This window comes from Danaus plexippus, chromosome 2 (genome assembly GCF_018135715.1).
Source record: "Danaus plexippus chromosome 2, MEX_DaPlex, whole genome shotgun sequence".
In the NCBI taxonomy this organism is placed as follows: Eukaryota; Metazoa; Arthropoda; class Insecta; order Lepidoptera; family Nymphalidae; genus Danaus; species Danaus plexippus.
In genome coordinates this window covers 5,406,263-5,422,770 of record NC_083537.1, presented here as the reverse complement: position 1 = coordinate 5,422,770, position 16,508 = coordinate 5,406,263, and the positions used below count along the sequence as shown (strand labels likewise).

Genomic DNA, 16,508 nt, shown 5'->3' with positions numbered 1-16,508 from the left:
TCAGAACTATTTAATAATGGCTTGACAATTAATTGTTTTAAGTACGTAGGGTTACTTAGAATGTAAAATAAATAACTTAAAAGCAATGTATGAAGTGACTGTTTTACATAAATTATTTGAATGTCTTGTTTTAATATTATCCGAAAATATTTGTAATTACTTAAAATATTTAATATTAAAATGTAGATACTTAAGAATAATCTATATTGTGCCTTGAGCAGGTTCAAATACAAGTAATTAAAATTGTAAGGTTTCGAATACTAAACGTAAAATTATTATTTCCCTTAATATACGTCATAAAAAAAAAGTTTTCATATATGTAATTGAATTTCAAGAATACAAATCGGTTGAGTTTAATAATAAAGCAAGTTAAATTTAATTAATTCAATTTCTTTTTAATAAGCCCAGGTAATACAATAAAATGACGATCAATATTTGACACGTGTGGGATAATCTACGCTAATAGAGAGTGTGTGCGGGATTATCCGGAGATCATCAGGTGCTTACGGATCGTTAATCCACTATTATACATTTTATATGTAGATATATTATAAAATTACAATAAAAAATACAATTATATACTATGTGTATTCCTTAATTATTTTAAAACATATATTTACTTATTAATTAAATGAAATATATAAAAAAAAATCTGTCAATATATTTTACGTTTGACTGTATTTCTTACACTTAAAGGAATACGTATATAATATATGTACTTGTATTTTAATTGTCAATATTTCATATAATAGTTATATAAGGTATTTTTTTTCACGGATTAGGTAACCATGTAAATACAAAGTTTTCTCTTGTGTTCGTTGTCTAAAGTACGATTACCTATATTATAATTCAGCACAAATTGAATGTGTTCTGATTTATTTCCTGTATTTAACTTTTTAATTTTGATATTATTTAAACATAGTTCTTATGTATTTGCTTTTAATACAAAACACTTGAAACAGTAACATTTGTAACATACACATAATTATGAATTAATTGAAAAATACATCTAAATAAAAAAAATATCTGTGATAATAAAAAAATAAAATCAGTATATAAGTTTATATGATATTTATAAAATATAATATGTAAGATAAATTAACGATTGAATATGGTATTGTAAATTATTCAATAAATTTTAAGCATACATTTTAATTATTAATGATTAGGTAATTGTATAGAGGAAGGAAAAAGCTTTTCGACAGTTTCGATATTCTGTGTACATTTCTGTAATATACAAAGTTTTAACTTTTCCTTTTACAGCTTTATTTTAATATACATACTTTTATACTTTAAAATGATCAACAACTAAGAAGCTAGAAGCTACTTGATGAAATAGTTTTAAAGTAATGATAATAGAAAAAGAATAGGTAAAAACATGATAATATGAGGATAAATCTTTAAAATTTTCAGTATAATTGCAAAAGTTAATTCATTTAAGATCTTAGAAATTATCTCATAGATTTTAAATTTGAAAGCATAAAAAAATATAATATGAATACTCGTATTATGCCTCCATAAATTAGTTAATAACTTAAATTTTTATATTATAAGCTCATTTGACAAAAATACATATTGTTTTTATATTCTTGCATGACATACGACATACATGATATAAGAGGATATGGTATTAAATTATCTGTTACGTCTTATGGCCTTATGTCATCATGGCAGATGTCAAATCTTAGTCGAGTAGGTAGGTGTCACCAAGGCTTTCGTAGATACAAAACTTTCAATATTGGGGTATAATATGAGCAGTATATAATAAAGCTAAGAGTACCTCTAACTATAAATACCTAACAAATCTCTATGAATGCAGGAAGTAGCATTGATTCTCATAAAATGAAGGAAGGAAACTACGCTATATATCACCAAGAATACATCATTATGGCAGAATAGTAAGTACAATTAAGCTAAAATGTCATGCTGTTTAAATAAAAGCTATAAGACATATTCTCCTAATTTTCAGTCGTATGCTTCAAACAGAAAACTTGCCTGGAATATATGTTATACCATCACATGAAAATTCATTTTGTAAGTAACAAATGTAGATAAACATCTAAGTTTTGTTACGATTTTCGTGCTATGCAATAATAAGTAAAAGATTTAAATGCATAATTTTTCAGTTATAAAAGTGAATATTTTGTTTTAGTGTGGTATGGAGTAATATTTGTAAGATCAGGCATATATGGAGGTGGTGTGTTCAGATTTACCTTAACATTACCTGAAAAGTTTCCTGATGATATAGTTCCTGTGAGATTCATATATTATTATTTTAATTATTTATATAAACTCAAAATGACTTCTAAAAACCCTTTCAGACTGTTACTTTTACTTCACCAATTTTTCATCCAGCTGTGGAATCCACTACAGGTATCCTGAACCTAAAAGAGGTATTTCCACAATGGGACAGAAAACAAAACCACATTTGGCAGATATTAAAATATTTGCATTGGATATTTCAAAATTTGAATATGAAAGTACCAGTTAACAATGAAGCTTCTATGTTGTAAGTATTGCATTCGAAACAAAAAATTGAATTATATTACATTCTCATAAAACAACATTGTTACAGATTAAAAAAGAATAGAAAGTCATTTATAGAAAAAGTAAAAGAGTGTATAGCAGCCAGCGTTGAACATGTATATGATGATCCTCCCACTGATGACAAACACTATATTACATTCAAACCATATGACCCCAGTATACATGATAATGCCAGGAACATGATGTTGAAGCCTTCAAATACTAATGAAAGTTCACATGGCATATCTTGGGTCCAATCAGGATCATATCAGTCGTTCACAAAAGAAGATACCACATAATTATAAACAAAATAAATACATTGAATTTCTATTGTAATAGCCATATAACATACCTGTGATACAAAATTAAATTCTGACAACAATATTAATAAGCATTACCACTAAATTGTAACTGACCACAGTAACTGTTGACATGTTAGTGCTGTACAAGACAACTTGCATAACTAATCCTACATATTAATTTTAAGATAATATTTGACTAATATTTAAGCTAGAGTTGTCTGTTATAAATAAATAATATATTAATATTAGATTTTATTTTTAGATGTAAATAATGAAAAACAAGATATTGAGAACATTTAATCTTAATACAAACTCTTAAGACTTCTTTTACTAATCAGGGACTGAATTTATCTTAATTTTATACTTTTCTACTGATTGCGGGAACCACAATTGGTCTAAAGTATACTTTTTGTCCTTCCAAGTAAATTGAGTGGGAGAATTATGTTCACCATTCTCAAATGTAAAATGTTTGCTTATCTCAATAGCTAGTTTAGATCTAATGAGCCCCACACCTCCATATTTATCATCCGCAGGATGGTATACTCTACCAGTATCTGGTAACATATAAACTTTTTCAGGTTGAAATTGGACTTTCATCGAGTCGCCTGTATAACCATATAATAAAAAGTCAGTCGAGTCTATGTTAACTATATGTGTATAAACAATTGGTACATCATCACATCTTATGAAGTTTCTTTCTCGTCCACATAGAGATATGTATGGAAATTCTTTTTCATATCTACCACTTTTATTCAGCCTTATCCTTTTGAAAAAGAATTCCAGGAATTTTTTCTCTTTAAAACATGAAGTGAAGTTCTTCATTTTAGAATCGTCTAGAAATAACTAAAAGGAGAAATTAATAAATATTCTTATTATAGTATTTTTATTTACTTTCATATCTGTTGCAATTATTTTTACATTCCCGGTTCAAAGGTTACTTTATTACTTACCATTCCTTGGTGATCTATGTAATAAAAATATTCCCTTATTTTAGGTTCAGGCTCCTGACCTTGGACATATTGTATGAAGCGCTTTTTTAAATCGCAGTGATTAAACAAAATAGTTCTTCTATACAACGCATTCATTTTTTAAATAAATTGTCGAACTTTGAAAAATACATTACTTTAATTTTGTCATTTACTGACTGCAGTCTGTCAACCATCAGCTGTTCCTATGACAGCGAAAATCAACAATAATAATATGTCTAATAATATAAATTAAATTATTAAATATTATATTATTATCAATAAAATTAACTTATTAATATTATATGGAAAAATATTTTTAAAATTTTTTTTCAACGACTGCTTCTTATTTATATTCTATAATTCATTGTTGGAAAAGCTCTTTTCTCTGTTTCAAGTGTCATTTATACTATGTTACTTAGTACCACAAACAAAATTCTGTGTGAAGTGTGCAGTAAGAAAAAAGATTGAAAATAAAACAGCTGTACGGGATTAAAACTAGATAATATTTTAGTATAATGACTTGTGTATTAAACACATATCATCTAATTAGAATAACTGAATGATTTGAATTTAAACAATGAAATTGAAAGTTCAATATCAATAAGTTCCTATAAGTTCTTATCCCATATATGGAATGTTGTAATTAAAATGGAAACCTTAAGAAGATCATGGAAATTACGTATGTATTTTATTTTTATAAGATAAATAGAAAGTACAATGACCTAATCGCAATTATATATTTGCAGAAGAATTTGTTGCCCACAAGGCAAACGTCAACTGCTTGGCTATGGGACACAAATCAAATCAAGTCCTTGCTACTGGTGGAGATGACAAAAAAGTTAATCTTTGGGCTATTGGTAGACAAGGGTGTTTAATGGTAAGTCATACTGGCTTGGCTGTAATATAGGTTACGAGATTATTTATGAAGCACTCTATGTATTATTTACACCATAATAATAATAATAATTCACCATGATAATAATTTCAAAAATAATTTGTCACAAGTTTGTAATATATTGCATGTATTCTTCAATAGTAAAAAGGATTAACATATACTCATTACCCTAAAACATACAACTTCTTAAATCTTGTTAATTTGTTAATACAGATCAAGTAATAATAACATTGTATGATGTTTTTACAGAGCCTTAGTGGTCACACAACTCCAGTAGAGTGTGTTTGCTTTGGTCACTCGGAGGACTTAGTTTGTGCTGGTTCTCAAACAGGTGCCTTAAAAATATGGGATTTAGAAGCTGCAAAATTATTAAGAACATTCACGGGACATAAAGGTGCTATTAAATGTATGGATTTCCACCCCTATGGGGATTATTTGACAACTGGATCATGTGACAGTAATATCAAACTATGGGATACGAGGAAAAGAGGTTGCATTGTTACATATTCAGGTCATAGACTTGCAGTGAACAGTCTACAATTCAGTCCAGATGGTCAATGGATAGCATCAGCCTGTGAATATGGTAAGAAGAAATTATTTCATCAATATAATTGAATAAAAATAATAAAAACTTATTTGTTTTATAAAACACTGGCCATGTTTTTAGGTTTGGTAAAAGTGTGGGATGTTCGGATTGGAAAGGTTTTACAAGAGTTCATGGAGCACACTTCAGCTGTGACCTGTGTCAAGTTCCACCCACATGAATTCTTGCTCGCCAGCTGCGGTGCTGACAAAACAGTAAATTTTTGGGACATGGAAAAATTCCAACTAGTATCTAAATTTGAAAAAGAGAACACATCAATAAGGTCAGTAGAAAATTTTAGTTATAATAGTATGAAAATGGAAATGAAATTTAAAAGACAACATATATAAAAAATCACTTGCACAAGTAGGATTTAAATATAATGAAAGTGTGTACTTAAAACTGTGATCACGGTTGCTGTAGAGTGTAAAGTAACCGCAACATGGTTAATATGTAGATATAAAATAATAAAAAAACCTGTAATATCCAAAACACTTTAATTTAAATGTGTACTAAAAAATATTATAGCATTATGATAAGTTTCAATGCAATTAGCTTGAAATTGCTTTAATGTGAATGATATAACATTATATGTATATATATATAAATATAACAGTTTTTAAGAAGTAAATTAAACTAATATTATAGAACGCATGCTTTATTTTTGTTAAAAACTACATACTCTAGACGTTTCGGTTATTTCTCAGCAACCGTGATCACGGGCAGATGAGATGTGTTTGTGTTAATGTCAATTAATATTGTTATGTTTTTCAGGCACATGGTGTTCAGTGATGATGGAGCTACGCTATTAGGATGTGGCAATGATGGGCTACATGTCATAGGATTTGAACCTGCCAGGGTTTTGGACACAGTGAACGGACACTGGGGTCATATACATGACATAACAGTGGCACAGACACAACTTGTAAGACTTACACATTATTTAAATTTCTTCAATAACAAAAATGAATAGTATAAAAACTAGATCTATATGTTTTATTAGGAAAAAATTACTTTAAGAGATATTTTCCGTTTTTTTTATATGTTGTGTATTAGTTATACTTGCTCGGTATTATTAAATAATAATATGATGTTAAGTGAGAGGTAGATCATTTTATCATAGTAGCTCAATCATTCAGTTTTACACATGTATTTCGAATTAATATAATTTTATAGGATACTACATTAATGAATAATTATTTTAGATCGCGGGTTCGTTTCATTCAACCTATGTTGTTTTATCTGTGGTTGACCTCAACAAAGTCCATCCCTTTGGAGGTCCGCCGCCAACTATTGTTAGAGACACCTCGCCATTCCAGAAAGGACAGTCAGTTCGCAAGAGTTTTTCTAAAGAGAAACCACCTAAAGAAGGTATATAAATATATATAAGTACTAAGACACACTATAATTACAATACAGGAACATGTTGGAATGATATCAATATATTTGTGTACATAACATTTCAAATTTCTATTTACAGTCTTGCATAGACCAACACTCCTCGATGAGAAGACGGCAGAGGAATCGACTTCGGGGACGGAGGCAGATGAAGATTCAGGTGCTGTTATAGCTAATATTAATGACTACACTGAAATATTTCGTCCCTCTAGAGCCTGTGAGTAGATAACACTAGATATAGGAACTGCGTTCAGTATAAGAGTATTAATGTGTTTATTTTATTATAGTGCCGCGTACACCGCCTCCAGCCACCAGTTTATCATCGGAGGATTTCTCATTGAGTGGTAAGAAATTTGAGACAACAAAAATAATTACTAAACGTATATTTGGGTATACACTAAACTGGTAGAAAATAATGTGGAGCTAATTGTTTTGTATACCTTCGTACAACACATACAGTACTGGTTTACAGATATAGCTATTGGCCACATATTTGATTCATGCCATATGTATAAACTTGATTGAAATGATGCGCACAACCGTTACTGAACGTTGCTCGTTTAATAATAATTAAACTACAAAAGAGTAAAGCCCGCGCTACTCGCTGGCTTAATCCGAATTTAAGAAAATAATGAAATGTCGTATAACAATTATTTTCAATAAAAAAAAAGAATAACATTCAATAATATAGAACTTTATTTAAAGAATATTTAATGTATACAGGTCTAACAGGTGAAGATAACAATCTCGAATCGGGTGCAGCACTTCGGGACCTGTCGTTGACACGGCGGGACTACGGAACCGAAAACACTGTCTTTAGTAGTATGTAGAGAATAATTAATAATATTATAAATATAAAATTTTAACAAAACTAGCAAAAAAAAAAAGATAGAGGTGCGTTCCATTACTGTTAGTGTCTAATATTTTGATATTAATATTTGAACGCGTCAAAATAATGTTTAACATTTTAACAGCTGTACTGAAAAGCAATAAGGAAGAGAAGGTTTTCGCCTCCGCCCAGACATCTCTTGTAAAAGAATTCGCAACCAGCCCACTAACAACCTCATCATTAAATAGACATAACTCATATAAAGAGACAAAATCATCAACTGATATAAGTGAGTTTATGCAAATTATTTATGTTTTATTAATTTAATATAATTATTTGAGAAAATTATAGATTTACACTACTGGAGAGACAGATAGATCAATTAAATTAAGCCGATTATAATATATATATATATATATATATATTGCGATATCTTCATTACTTAAAAGTAATTAAAGTTTTAGTAACAACTATGCAAAACCAACTGTTATTTATTTGATGCACATATGTGAGTAGTATGTATAATAAACGCCGCGAACAATATGGCGGGTAGCGGCTTTTTTATTTTATTATATTAATTTGATTTTCTAAACGTTTCAGCCTCGTCGAACCTACGTCAGAGTAATAGCGAGGTATCTTTGGGACCGCCTTCTCTCGGGCCACGTTCTTTATCATTCACGAGACCCCCTAGTCAAATACCCAGGTACGTTTTAATTAGTCACGTAGTTGTACAGAACTGCTTAATGCCTAATAATTTTAAATATGAATATTTCTACAATAAATAATAACCTGTATTCTAAAGCTATTCGAATCTATGACTGAAAAGTTTCATAAAAATCGTTAAAGCCTTTTTCGTTATTATAAATTGTTAATTATTATTAATCAGATCCCGTGTGGAACCTCCGCCGCCTCGGTCTCCTGAAGATAGAGTGCCGGAGCCCGAGTTCGTGCCTTACTCCATCGACCGACCAGTCGGACTGGACTTGGATGAATTCCTACCTGTTAGAACTATAACTTAGAAGTTTTATTTACACAAATATCAACCTTATGAACCAATAAAATAGGAAAAATAGAAAATATTTATCTTGGTTTCAGGTCTGGTTAGACATACCATTGAAATATATGATGATACATTTGTGAATCAGTGCCATTCCGAACCTGCAACCTCTGAAATATCTCGTTTTTAGAATGGGGTTTAGATAAAAAATATATGAGATTATGTTTTTAACTCTAATATAGTAGAATATGAATTCAACTGGAAAAATGTAGTATGCAGACTTCAAAAATTCGAACACGCCACCTCCGGCGTATAGCGTCCTAATTGATTTAAATATTAAGCTATCATGCCCTGGCTGGAGTCGGCGAATAAAAATTTTAAATTAATGTCATTTTGATAGTATTTATCTGTTGTACCAGCGGGGTGCGTGTGCGTCTGGCGTGGGTCGCGGCGCTCGAGGTCACGCGGCCGAGCCTAGTGAGCAGGAAGTGTTAGGGGTCATGATGAGAGGACACGACTCCATGATGACGGTACTGGCCGCCAGACAAAGAGCTCTACAGGTTACTTAATTATCAACATTATTCATGTTATTATATATTAAAACCTGTATACGTGTGTGAAAATTCCTTACAATTTTACTCAATCCGAATGAGCCATTAACAAAAGTAGAGTTTGGAAAACATGTAGGACTAATTTTGTGTCCTTGACTTTAGCATAGCTGGTTGCTCTCAAATGTTTCACTCAGACATGCACAAAAATGTAGAAAGTGCGTTCAATCTTTAGCTTAAGGTAGTATTAAGGAGCCATTAGTACATAATATGTTCGTGTATTATTTTTGTCTTTAAATTTCTTCTCTTCAGCATAATTTCTTCACCGTTGCAGATATTTCACTCCGTCAGAATAAACAAAAGCCTAAAATCGGCACTGGACTCGGTGATCGCTTTAGAAGACGCGTCTGTGATACTCGACATTCTTAACGTGATGGCTCATAAACCGTGAGTGTAATGTATAATAATAAAAAAATAGGTCTAAATATTTCCTCAAAACTGTTTTTATTAATTCCAGGTCTTTATGGAATTTGGACATATGTTTATTAATGTTGCCCAAGATTTACGAACTGCTGCAGAGCAAATATGAATCGTGAGTATTATTTATCTGTCATGATATTCTCAGGCATCCCTTAGAATGAATTCCTATTAAACAATCACTGTTATGTTCAGGTATATGCAATGCGGGTGCAACGCTTTGAGACTAATAGTACGCAACTTCTCCTCTGTGGTGCGAGCTAACGTGAGCGCGCCAGTGAGGACCCTAGGTGTCGATATACCAAGGGAAGAAAGATACGCCAAATGCGCGCAAATACACAGACTGTTGCTAGACATACGAGCGTTCCTTCTCAAAAGACAAACCCTACAAGGCCGACTCGGAGCTGCCTTCAGGGATCTCCACACACTGATGCAACAAGGACTTGACTGACGAAACCCGTTCCCACCGTGGGCTATTTATTTCTAACATGGACTTATACGGAATAAATGTGTTAAATCTACCACAGTGCACTTATAGTTAAATAATAAAATATTAAACATTTTAATACTTATAATAAATCTAATGTATTATTTATTACAGTATATACATATTTAATCTGTTAGAGCTAAGTTGCCATATTTTTTTATCAGTATCCAATGTTTCTAAAAAGTCAATAAATAATTTCTATTAATACCATTAATAAAAAAAAAACCTGCTTAATAGGTTTATTTTTAAAATAATATTAATTTTTAGTGGCCACACACCAATTTAAAGACTGTATTTGTTCAGTACTTACCATTTAGTGTACAAATTTTTTATGCACTAGATACAGTTTTCATATAGAGGACTTAGGTAACATTAGATTTTTATTGATAGACTGACATCATCATTTGCATCTAATAAACCATTATAATATGTAAGGTCAAAAATAAAATAAATACTACATATCCATCCTTCTTCTTTATTTACCATTCTCTCCACATCAGCTCATAAAAAGATATTAGAAAATATATACATATTTCAAATTGTATATTTCTGAAATATTTTGATAATTTTAATAAATGAGGTAATCTGATTAGTATTAAATTCTTAAGCTCACAAGTTTTGTATTAATGGTTTTAAAATTTTTTTACTGTACATGAATCTGATGAATAAACACAGGCCTCAAAATGTGATCAGAAATGTAAATTAATAGGAATTTAATTTTGTTAAGTTTTTTGGAATTGAATATACTTTTGGGTAGCAAACCATTTTACACTTAGCATAGTGTAGTAAATATGGTTTTATAACAATCAATATTCCTTATTTCAAGAAATAAATCTTTTCATCATGTTCCTAAACGAGTCAACCGCTGATATAAAATTGGTAGTAACTTTCAATACAGAAAATAACATGAAATCTTAAAAACAGAGCTATTTAAAATATATTCACTATGAAGAATGAAAATATTGTAGGAGTTTTCTGGATAAACAGCCCTTCAATGAAATTTAAAACTTAATATATTAAATATAAAAGACATATTATACAAAAGTTAACTTGTATTTTAAAATCATTGTTACATTGTAACATGCATGTTAGTACTTTTTAAGGTATGCCTTCAATCACATTGAAATCGTCAATACCTTACAAATGTCGAATGTTTTATGATTTTAACACTTCCTTACTAACTATCTTTATAGAAATAACTTGTCAAGTCAGTATAATATAATTGACATTAAAGTTAACATATACAAAACATTACTTTTTCTTTTTTGAAACATCATATTTACTTGGACTAGAACGTCGTTTTCTTCTATGAAAATTATTCATTTTTTTGTACAGAACTTCATCTGATACATCCTTTTCCATTTCACCATTAATTTGTTCCTTGTTTTTTTCAGATTCCATAAGTCTTTCTATTTCCGGATTCATACCTTTAAATGAAACTCTTCCTTCTATTATATCTTGACAAAAAATAAAACTCGATTCGGATATATAATTTCCACTAGCATGTCGCATTTCATTGGTGATAATTCCCGAATATAGTCCCTCATGGTCTTGTGTATTTTCTATTTCTTTTTCTATCCGTTCTTTCGTTTTTTTCATGAATTTCATATCCAGAACGGATTTAGGTAATTGAGGTTTTCTTTTGGTAGCCATGCTTTATTATTATATTGTTAAAAGTTATCAAAATAAACCCATGAGGTGAACTATTCAATGGGTACAATTTATGTTTAATGTCACAAAATTAAAAACGTCACAAATTATGTCAATGTCATAATATTCCGTTTAATCTGGCTTTGGGGACTATACGATTTATTGTGATTTTATTAATATAAGAATATGAACTACCGAATAAGTAAAAGAACTTAAATAATAATTCTCTGCGTATAGGTTTAAATATTGTCATTATTATTATCATATCTTGGTATGTTATATTTTGGTAATTAATTACCAAACCTTTTGAAATATTATACATTTAAGTAAAACAACAAAAAATAAATAAGTTGTATGGAGTTGTTTAATATATACTGAGTCATATGCTTATGGTGACTTGAGTAGGATAAGATTTATATATTTAGTTGTAACGTTATATTATGAAACATAATTAATAGTACCCTTTGATCAAAAGAAATCCATAATATAATCGTATTAAATGCATGAATATTATAATTATGAATTAATACAAATGTTTCACATGTGTTTTAACATTTTATTTCGTTGAGTAATTTCACTTACTACAAGAAAAAGTATCTAATTGTTGTTTAAAATTATTTCAAATGTCAATTCTACCTACCTAATGCCATCAAGATGTCATAACAAACTATTGTCATTAACACATGGAGCTATCACGATTTATTAATTATAATGTTTGAAATATTATTTAAAACGATTAAAAAAGGGGTTTATTATATTATCAATATAAAGAGTTAAATTTTACGCTTGTAACAAACGAGTTGTGTCTTAATTGTTCATATTATCAGTTTTTTTAAAACAATAACTATGCAAGTGTCCGAGATAGACAACGTTAAAATTTACAATCTTAGCGCTGGCAAATCGTTACCGGATGTAAGTTAAATAGCCTATAGTTACTAGGTTTAAAGAGTAATATTGATATATCAATTGATTTTATTAGAAACTATCCCAATTGCTTAGGTTATAGTGATTTTTTATTTTGCTAAATTTTTTTGTAGTGGCTGACTGAAAGAAAAAAAAGAGCGCTTTTAAAGAAGAATGTGGACCTCAGAAGACGAATTGAGCTTATCCAAGAGTTTGATATGCCAGGAGTTAGCACAACTTTGCGTGTTTCCAGAGATGGACAGTATATAATGGCAACAGGAATTTACAAACCAAGAGTGAAATGTTTTGATGTGAATAATTTGTCCTTAAAATTCGAAAGATGTCTAGATTCCGAGGTGGTAACATTTGAAATATTAAGTGAGGATTACACAAAGGTAAAACAAATATAATAACCAAGCTTTTTTTTGTAGTGGTCAGTAGGATAACATTTATGATACTAAACTGCAATTTTACAGATAGTTTTTTTACAATGTGACCGTTATGTGGAATTCCATGTGGGACATGGAAGACATTATCGTCTCAGGGTCCCTCACTTTGGAAGGGATATGAAGTACCATAAACCTTCATGTGACCTTATTGTTGTTGGAGCTTCAAGTGTGAGTTGTAGTTGATAAATATTATATGTATATAGAAATTTGTGTTGCTTTAAACTAAACTAATAGTAGATAACTTTATACTTCAAAACTACACATGGGTAAAATGTAAGCAAAATGTGTCTTTTATATAACCATTTCAGGAAGTGTACAGACTTAACCTAGAATTAGGACAGTTCTTAGCTCCATATGTCACAAAAGCCACGGAAATAAACTGTTGCGGAGTGAATGATGAACATGGTCTACTTGTGTTCGGTACAGAGGGTGGTCATGTTGAGGCTTGGGACCCTCGGACTAAGACGAGACAAGGCATACTGGACTGTGCATTACATTGCTCCGATGCAGACTATAAGTACGTGATAGTGGTAATATGGGTAGTCAAAATGTTCCCCTCATCTTATTATTTAGCATAAATCCTTTGTCTATTCCAATATATATTTTTTATACATCAGAAATACTAAATAAATACATTTATGCCAATTGATATTCGTTGAATAATATGACAAAAATTTATTACATAGGAACTCAAGTGTCCCAGCAATAACTTCAATCAAATTTAATGGTGCCTTACAACTGGGTGTGGGAACATCGACCGGTCATGTATTGCTGTACGACATAAGATCCAGCAAACCACTATTAGTTAAGGACCACATGAATGAAATTCCCATAAAGTGTATAGAGTTCCACAAACAAATGGATTATGTTTATTCAATGGATGCCAATGTTGTTAAAATCTGGGACAGTAATACTGTAAGTGACCTTCGAAGCTTTGTTCATACAAGATGAGAGATCCCATGTATAAATTCAATATAGAAACGAATATATATAAATATATTTTTTTTTAGTAATAATATTAATGAGTATTATATTTCCAGGGAAAGCAATACACAAATATAGAGTCATCCGTTGATTTCAATGATCTCTGTGTCATTCCTAACACTGGCTTGAGTATGATGGCTGTTGAAGACCAAAAGATGCAAATACATTACATACCATCTCTAGGTCTGTGATATTTGTCATTTTTCTGTATATAGATATACAATTAACTTTATTGATGATGATAAATTTTTTATAGACAAATAGAAATTAATTCTAAAATAATAACAATATTTTTGTTCAGGTCCGGCCCCCAGATGGTGTGCATTCTTGGATAATCTAACAGACGAAATGGAGAGCTCAGCATCCCAAACTGTGTATGACGATTACAAGTTTGTAACAAAACAGGAACTTGAGTCCCTTGGATTGGATCATTTGTTGGGAACTAATTTGTTAAGGGCATATATGCATGGGTGAGTTAGTGGTTATTCTAGTTAATTTTGTTATTTATCATAAAAATCATTCAAATATAAACTACAGTTGTATAAAATTTTTGACAATTAGAAATATATAAAAATGTTTAAGCTAAATTATAGCATATGAATCCGTCCAGTGTATTTTATCGGTATAAAAAGTTAAAGTTGAAAAATACAATAAAATAAAGTACCTCTATTATTTTTAATATTTGGCCAATAAAACATATTTATCAATATTTATGTATTTGTCTTGTTAAAAAAGATACTTCGTGGACGTGAGACTATACAAGAGAGCAAAGTCGATTGCGGATCCATTTGCATTTGAGGAATATAAGAAACGTAAGATCAGAGAAAAAATCGAGCAAGAAAGACCTTCGAGAATCAAAGTTGACGACAACTTGCCGAAAGTCAACCGAGATTTGGCTTCACGGTTGTTGGACAATGAGTCAAATAAAAAGAAACAGTCGTCCAATCTTCTTAAAGACGACAGATTTAAGGTAGTTTGTTTTTTTTTTATATATAAGGTATACATATATGTATGTAAACGTAATAACAAAATTTTTTTTGCTTTTTATTTTCATAAGGCGCTGTTTGAAAATCCTGACTTCGAAGTTGATAGAGAAGCTGACGAGTATCGCCTCCTCAATCCAGTACTCGCTAGATTTGACAAAAACAAAGGAAAGTCGAAATTAGAAGAAGAGACCATGGAGGTTTGTAATGTATATTTTTAATATATACTCCGCAAATTAAGACATACACTTTAAGTAGATATATATTGTAGGTGATATTTTTAATAGTACTTTCAGTAATTTGGGTTACAGTTTCTCTTAATTCGCCCTTCGATAATTTTACTTACCTACACAATCCTATATGTACCTAGTATTTTAAATTTCTTTTTGACATTTTCGAAATTAATTAATTCTTATCAAAATTAATAAGACAAAGGAGTTTCAATAAAAACTGTTTTCAGGTTCAAGAAGAGGATGATAAAGATTCTGATAGAGAATTATATGAATCAAGCGACGATAGTTCCGATGAAGATCGCACTTGGAGAAAGGAGATCAAGAAACAACATAAAATAATAAGGAACAAGAAACAAGAAGAAAATGACGCTGAAGATGACGACAACGAAAAAGTATATGAGTTTAGTAAAGCACCAAAAACGAATAACATCAGGAGTGTAATGCAAGTTAGCAAGAAGAGTCTAGGAGATCGGCTGTTTAAAGAGGGATCTAATATAGTAACCGGCACGGGAGGAAACAGAGAAATGAAGTTCTCAATGAGAGACAAGAAGAGATCATCAGAGAATCACAAGAAGATGCAGAAACATTACGAAGAGAGGAAGAAGATTGTGAGACGAACATCGTATTTGACAAAGAAAAGATTACCCAAAATGTAATAGGTTTTAAATAAAAAGTAAACATAAAAAAAGGTTTGTTTCACTATGCCAAAAAAATAAATAAATAATAATATAAAAGCGTTTTAAAGTAATTTATTACTTGTTTTTTATGTACATAAGCTAACGAAGTTCAAATATTTAATCGACTAGCAGACGTTTTTTGAAAATTCAACCTATATATGAAGAGTTTATGTGTTGCTTGTATGAGACACTACCTAACACATTAATAATAAAAAAAAAGAACAGACTACGGCCGGTTACTTATACAAAATATAACTTCCAAGTTCCATGGTTTTTATTTTGCCTTTGAACTGTTTAATTGCTTTTTTAATAACTTAAAAATGCGACACGAAGTACAATATATATGGATACGTTTTATTGTTAAATCCAAGAGCGAAATATTTTTCTCACATTGTTATCTTTATAATGGGAGTTTATCAGAGTTCAACGCATATAAAGAACCATTGGTAGCCTGGTGAATAATGCAAACTTAGTTTTTGCCCTCAATGGAATGATAAACGAACTGGGTTGTTTCCTTTGTCGCTTATTATTTTATTAACCGAAGTCAACAAATAACAACTTCCATATTTTGAACATTACAATTCTTCTCAGGTATTATACAATATTTTAATTCGTAACA

The 16,508-nt window shown here is 30.2% G+C and overlaps 5 protein-coding genes across 7 annotated transcripts; 3 read left to right on the top strand and 2 right to left on the bottom strand.

The window, feature by feature from the left end:
• The first annotated feature begins 1,684 nt into the window (after nt 1-1,684).
• LOC116779826 (protein crossbronx homolog) lies at nt 1,685-3,076 on the top strand. Its single transcript, XM_032674317.2, has 5 exons — nt 1,685-1,898; nt 1,970-2,034; nt 2,153-2,253; nt 2,322-2,509; nt 2,576-3,076. The coding sequence occupies exons 1-5, from the start codon at nt 1,810-1,812 to the stop codon at nt 2,823-2,825; spliced, it is 693 nt and encodes a 230-aa protein (XP_032530208.1). The 5' UTR covers nt 1,685-1,809; the 3' UTR covers nt 2,826-3,076.
• Nucleotides 3,077-3,112: 36 nt separating this feature from the next.
• On the bottom strand, nt 3,113-3,989 carry LOC116779828 (UPF0598 protein CG30010). The gene is made up of 2 exons (XM_032674319.2): nt 3,779-3,989; nt 3,113-3,671 (listed from the first exon to the last, which is right to left on the bottom strand). The coding sequence occupies exons 1-2, from the start codon at nt 3,911-3,913 to the stop codon at nt 3,159-3,161; spliced, it is 648 nt and encodes a 215-aa protein (XP_032530210.2). The 5' UTR covers nt 3,914-3,989; the 3' UTR covers nt 3,113-3,158.
• A 211-nt stretch (nt 3,990-4,200) lies between these two features.
• On the top strand, nt 4,201-10,475 carry LOC116779690 (katanin p80 WD40 repeat-containing subunit B1). 3 transcript variants are annotated; one of them, XM_032674090.2, is made up of 16 exons: nt 4,202-4,475; nt 4,543-4,673; nt 4,941-5,274; nt 5,359-5,557; nt 6,049-6,199; nt 6,480-6,645; nt 6,755-6,832; nt 6,960-7,016; nt 7,396-7,494; nt 7,647-7,790; nt 8,102-8,204; nt 8,388-8,502; nt 8,918-9,058; nt 9,381-9,493; nt 9,564-9,638; nt 9,719-10,475. In XM_032674090.2, the coding sequence occupies exons 1-16, from the start codon at nt 4,445-4,447 to the stop codon at nt 9,972-9,974; spliced, it is 2,193 nt and encodes a 730-aa protein (XP_032529981.2). In that variant the 5' UTR covers nt 4,202-4,444; the 3' UTR covers nt 9,975-10,475. The 3 variants fall into 3 exon arrangements, with proteins under 3 accessions (XP_061380403.1, XP_032529981.2, XP_032529980.2); XM_032674089.2 differs by having other exon boundaries at nt 6,755-6,889; XM_061524419.1 differs by lacking the exon at nt 7,647-7,790 and having other exon boundaries at nt 4,201-4,475; nt 6,755-6,889.
• Nucleotides 10,466-11,747, bottom strand: LOC116765314 (M-phase phosphoprotein 6). The gene has a single exon (XM_032654762.2). It carries the CDS (start codon nt 11,661-11,663, stop codon nt 11,262-11,264), a length of 402 nt encoding a protein of 133 aa, XP_032510653.1. The 5' UTR covers nt 11,664-11,747; the 3' UTR covers nt 10,466-11,261.
• Nucleotides 11,748-12,328: 581 nt separating this feature from the next.
• Nucleotides 12,329-15,900, top strand: LOC116779772 (nucleolar protein 10). The gene is made up of 10 exons (XM_061522245.1): nt 12,329-12,572; nt 12,698-12,958; nt 13,040-13,180; nt 13,321-13,529; nt 13,699-13,927; nt 14,053-14,179; nt 14,298-14,466; nt 14,732-14,966; nt 15,054-15,179; nt 15,440-15,900. Exons 1-10 carry the CDS (start codon nt 12,507-12,509, stop codon nt 15,866-15,868), a joined length of 1,992 nt encoding a protein of 663 aa, XP_061378229.1. The 5' UTR covers nt 12,329-12,506; the 3' UTR covers nt 15,869-15,900.
• The last annotated feature ends 608 nt before the right edge of the window (nt 15,901-16,508 follow it).

What these genes read in the sequence shown, in the direction of transcription:
- LOC116779826 (XM_032674317.2), top strand. Translation starts at nt 1,810, where the DNA reads ATGAATGCAGGAAGTAGCATTGATTCTCATAAAATGAAGGAAGGAAAC. An exon ending in ATCACATGAAAATTCATTTT is followed by an intron (nt 2,035 to 2,152) that starts GTAAGTAACAAA and finishes ATTTTGTTTTAG; the next exon opens with TGTGGTATGGAGTAATATTT. An exon ending in TTCCTGATGATATAGTTCCT is followed by an intron (nt 2,254 to 2,321) that starts GTGAGATTCATA and finishes AAACCCTTTCAG; the next exon opens with ACTGTTACTTTTACTTCACC.
- LOC116779828 (XM_032674319.2), bottom strand. Translation starts at nt 3,913, where the DNA reads ATGAATGCGTTGTATAGAAGAACTATTTTGTTTAATCACTGCGATTTA. An exon ending in ACATAGATCACCAAGGAATG is followed by an intron (nt 3,672 to 3,778) that starts GTAAGTAATAAA and finishes TTCTCCTTTTAG; the next exon opens with TTATTTCTAGACGATTCTAA.
- LOC116779690 (XM_032674089.2), top strand. Translation starts at nt 4,445, where the DNA reads ATGGAAACCTTAAGAAGATCATGGAAATTAC. An exon ending in CGAAAACACTGTCTTTAGTA is followed by an intron (nt 7,495 to 7,646) that starts GTATGTAGAGAA and finishes ACATTTTAACAG; the next exon opens with CTGTACTGAAAAGCAATAAG. An exon ending in ACTTGGATGAATTCCTACCT is followed by an intron (nt 8,503 to 8,917) that starts GTTAGAACTATA and finishes CTGTTGTACCAG; the next exon opens with CGGGGTGCGTGTGCGTCTGG.
- LOC116765314 (XM_032654762.2), bottom strand. Translation starts at nt 11,663, where the DNA reads ATGGCTACCAAAAGAAAACCTCAATTACCTAAATCCGTTCTGGATATG.
- LOC116779772 (XM_061522245.1), top strand. Translation starts at nt 12,507, where the DNA reads ATGCAAGTGTCCGAGATAGACAACGTTAAAATTTACAATCTTAGCGCT. An exon ending in AAATCTGGGACAGTAATACT is followed by an intron (nt 13,928 to 14,052) that starts GTAAGTGACCTT and finishes TTATATTTCCAG; the next exon opens with GGAAAGCAATACACAAATAT. An exon ending in TTAAAGACGACAGATTTAAG is followed by an intron (nt 14,967 to 15,053) that starts GTAGTTTGTTTT and finishes TATTTTCATAAG; the next exon opens with GCGCTGTTTGAAAATCCTGA.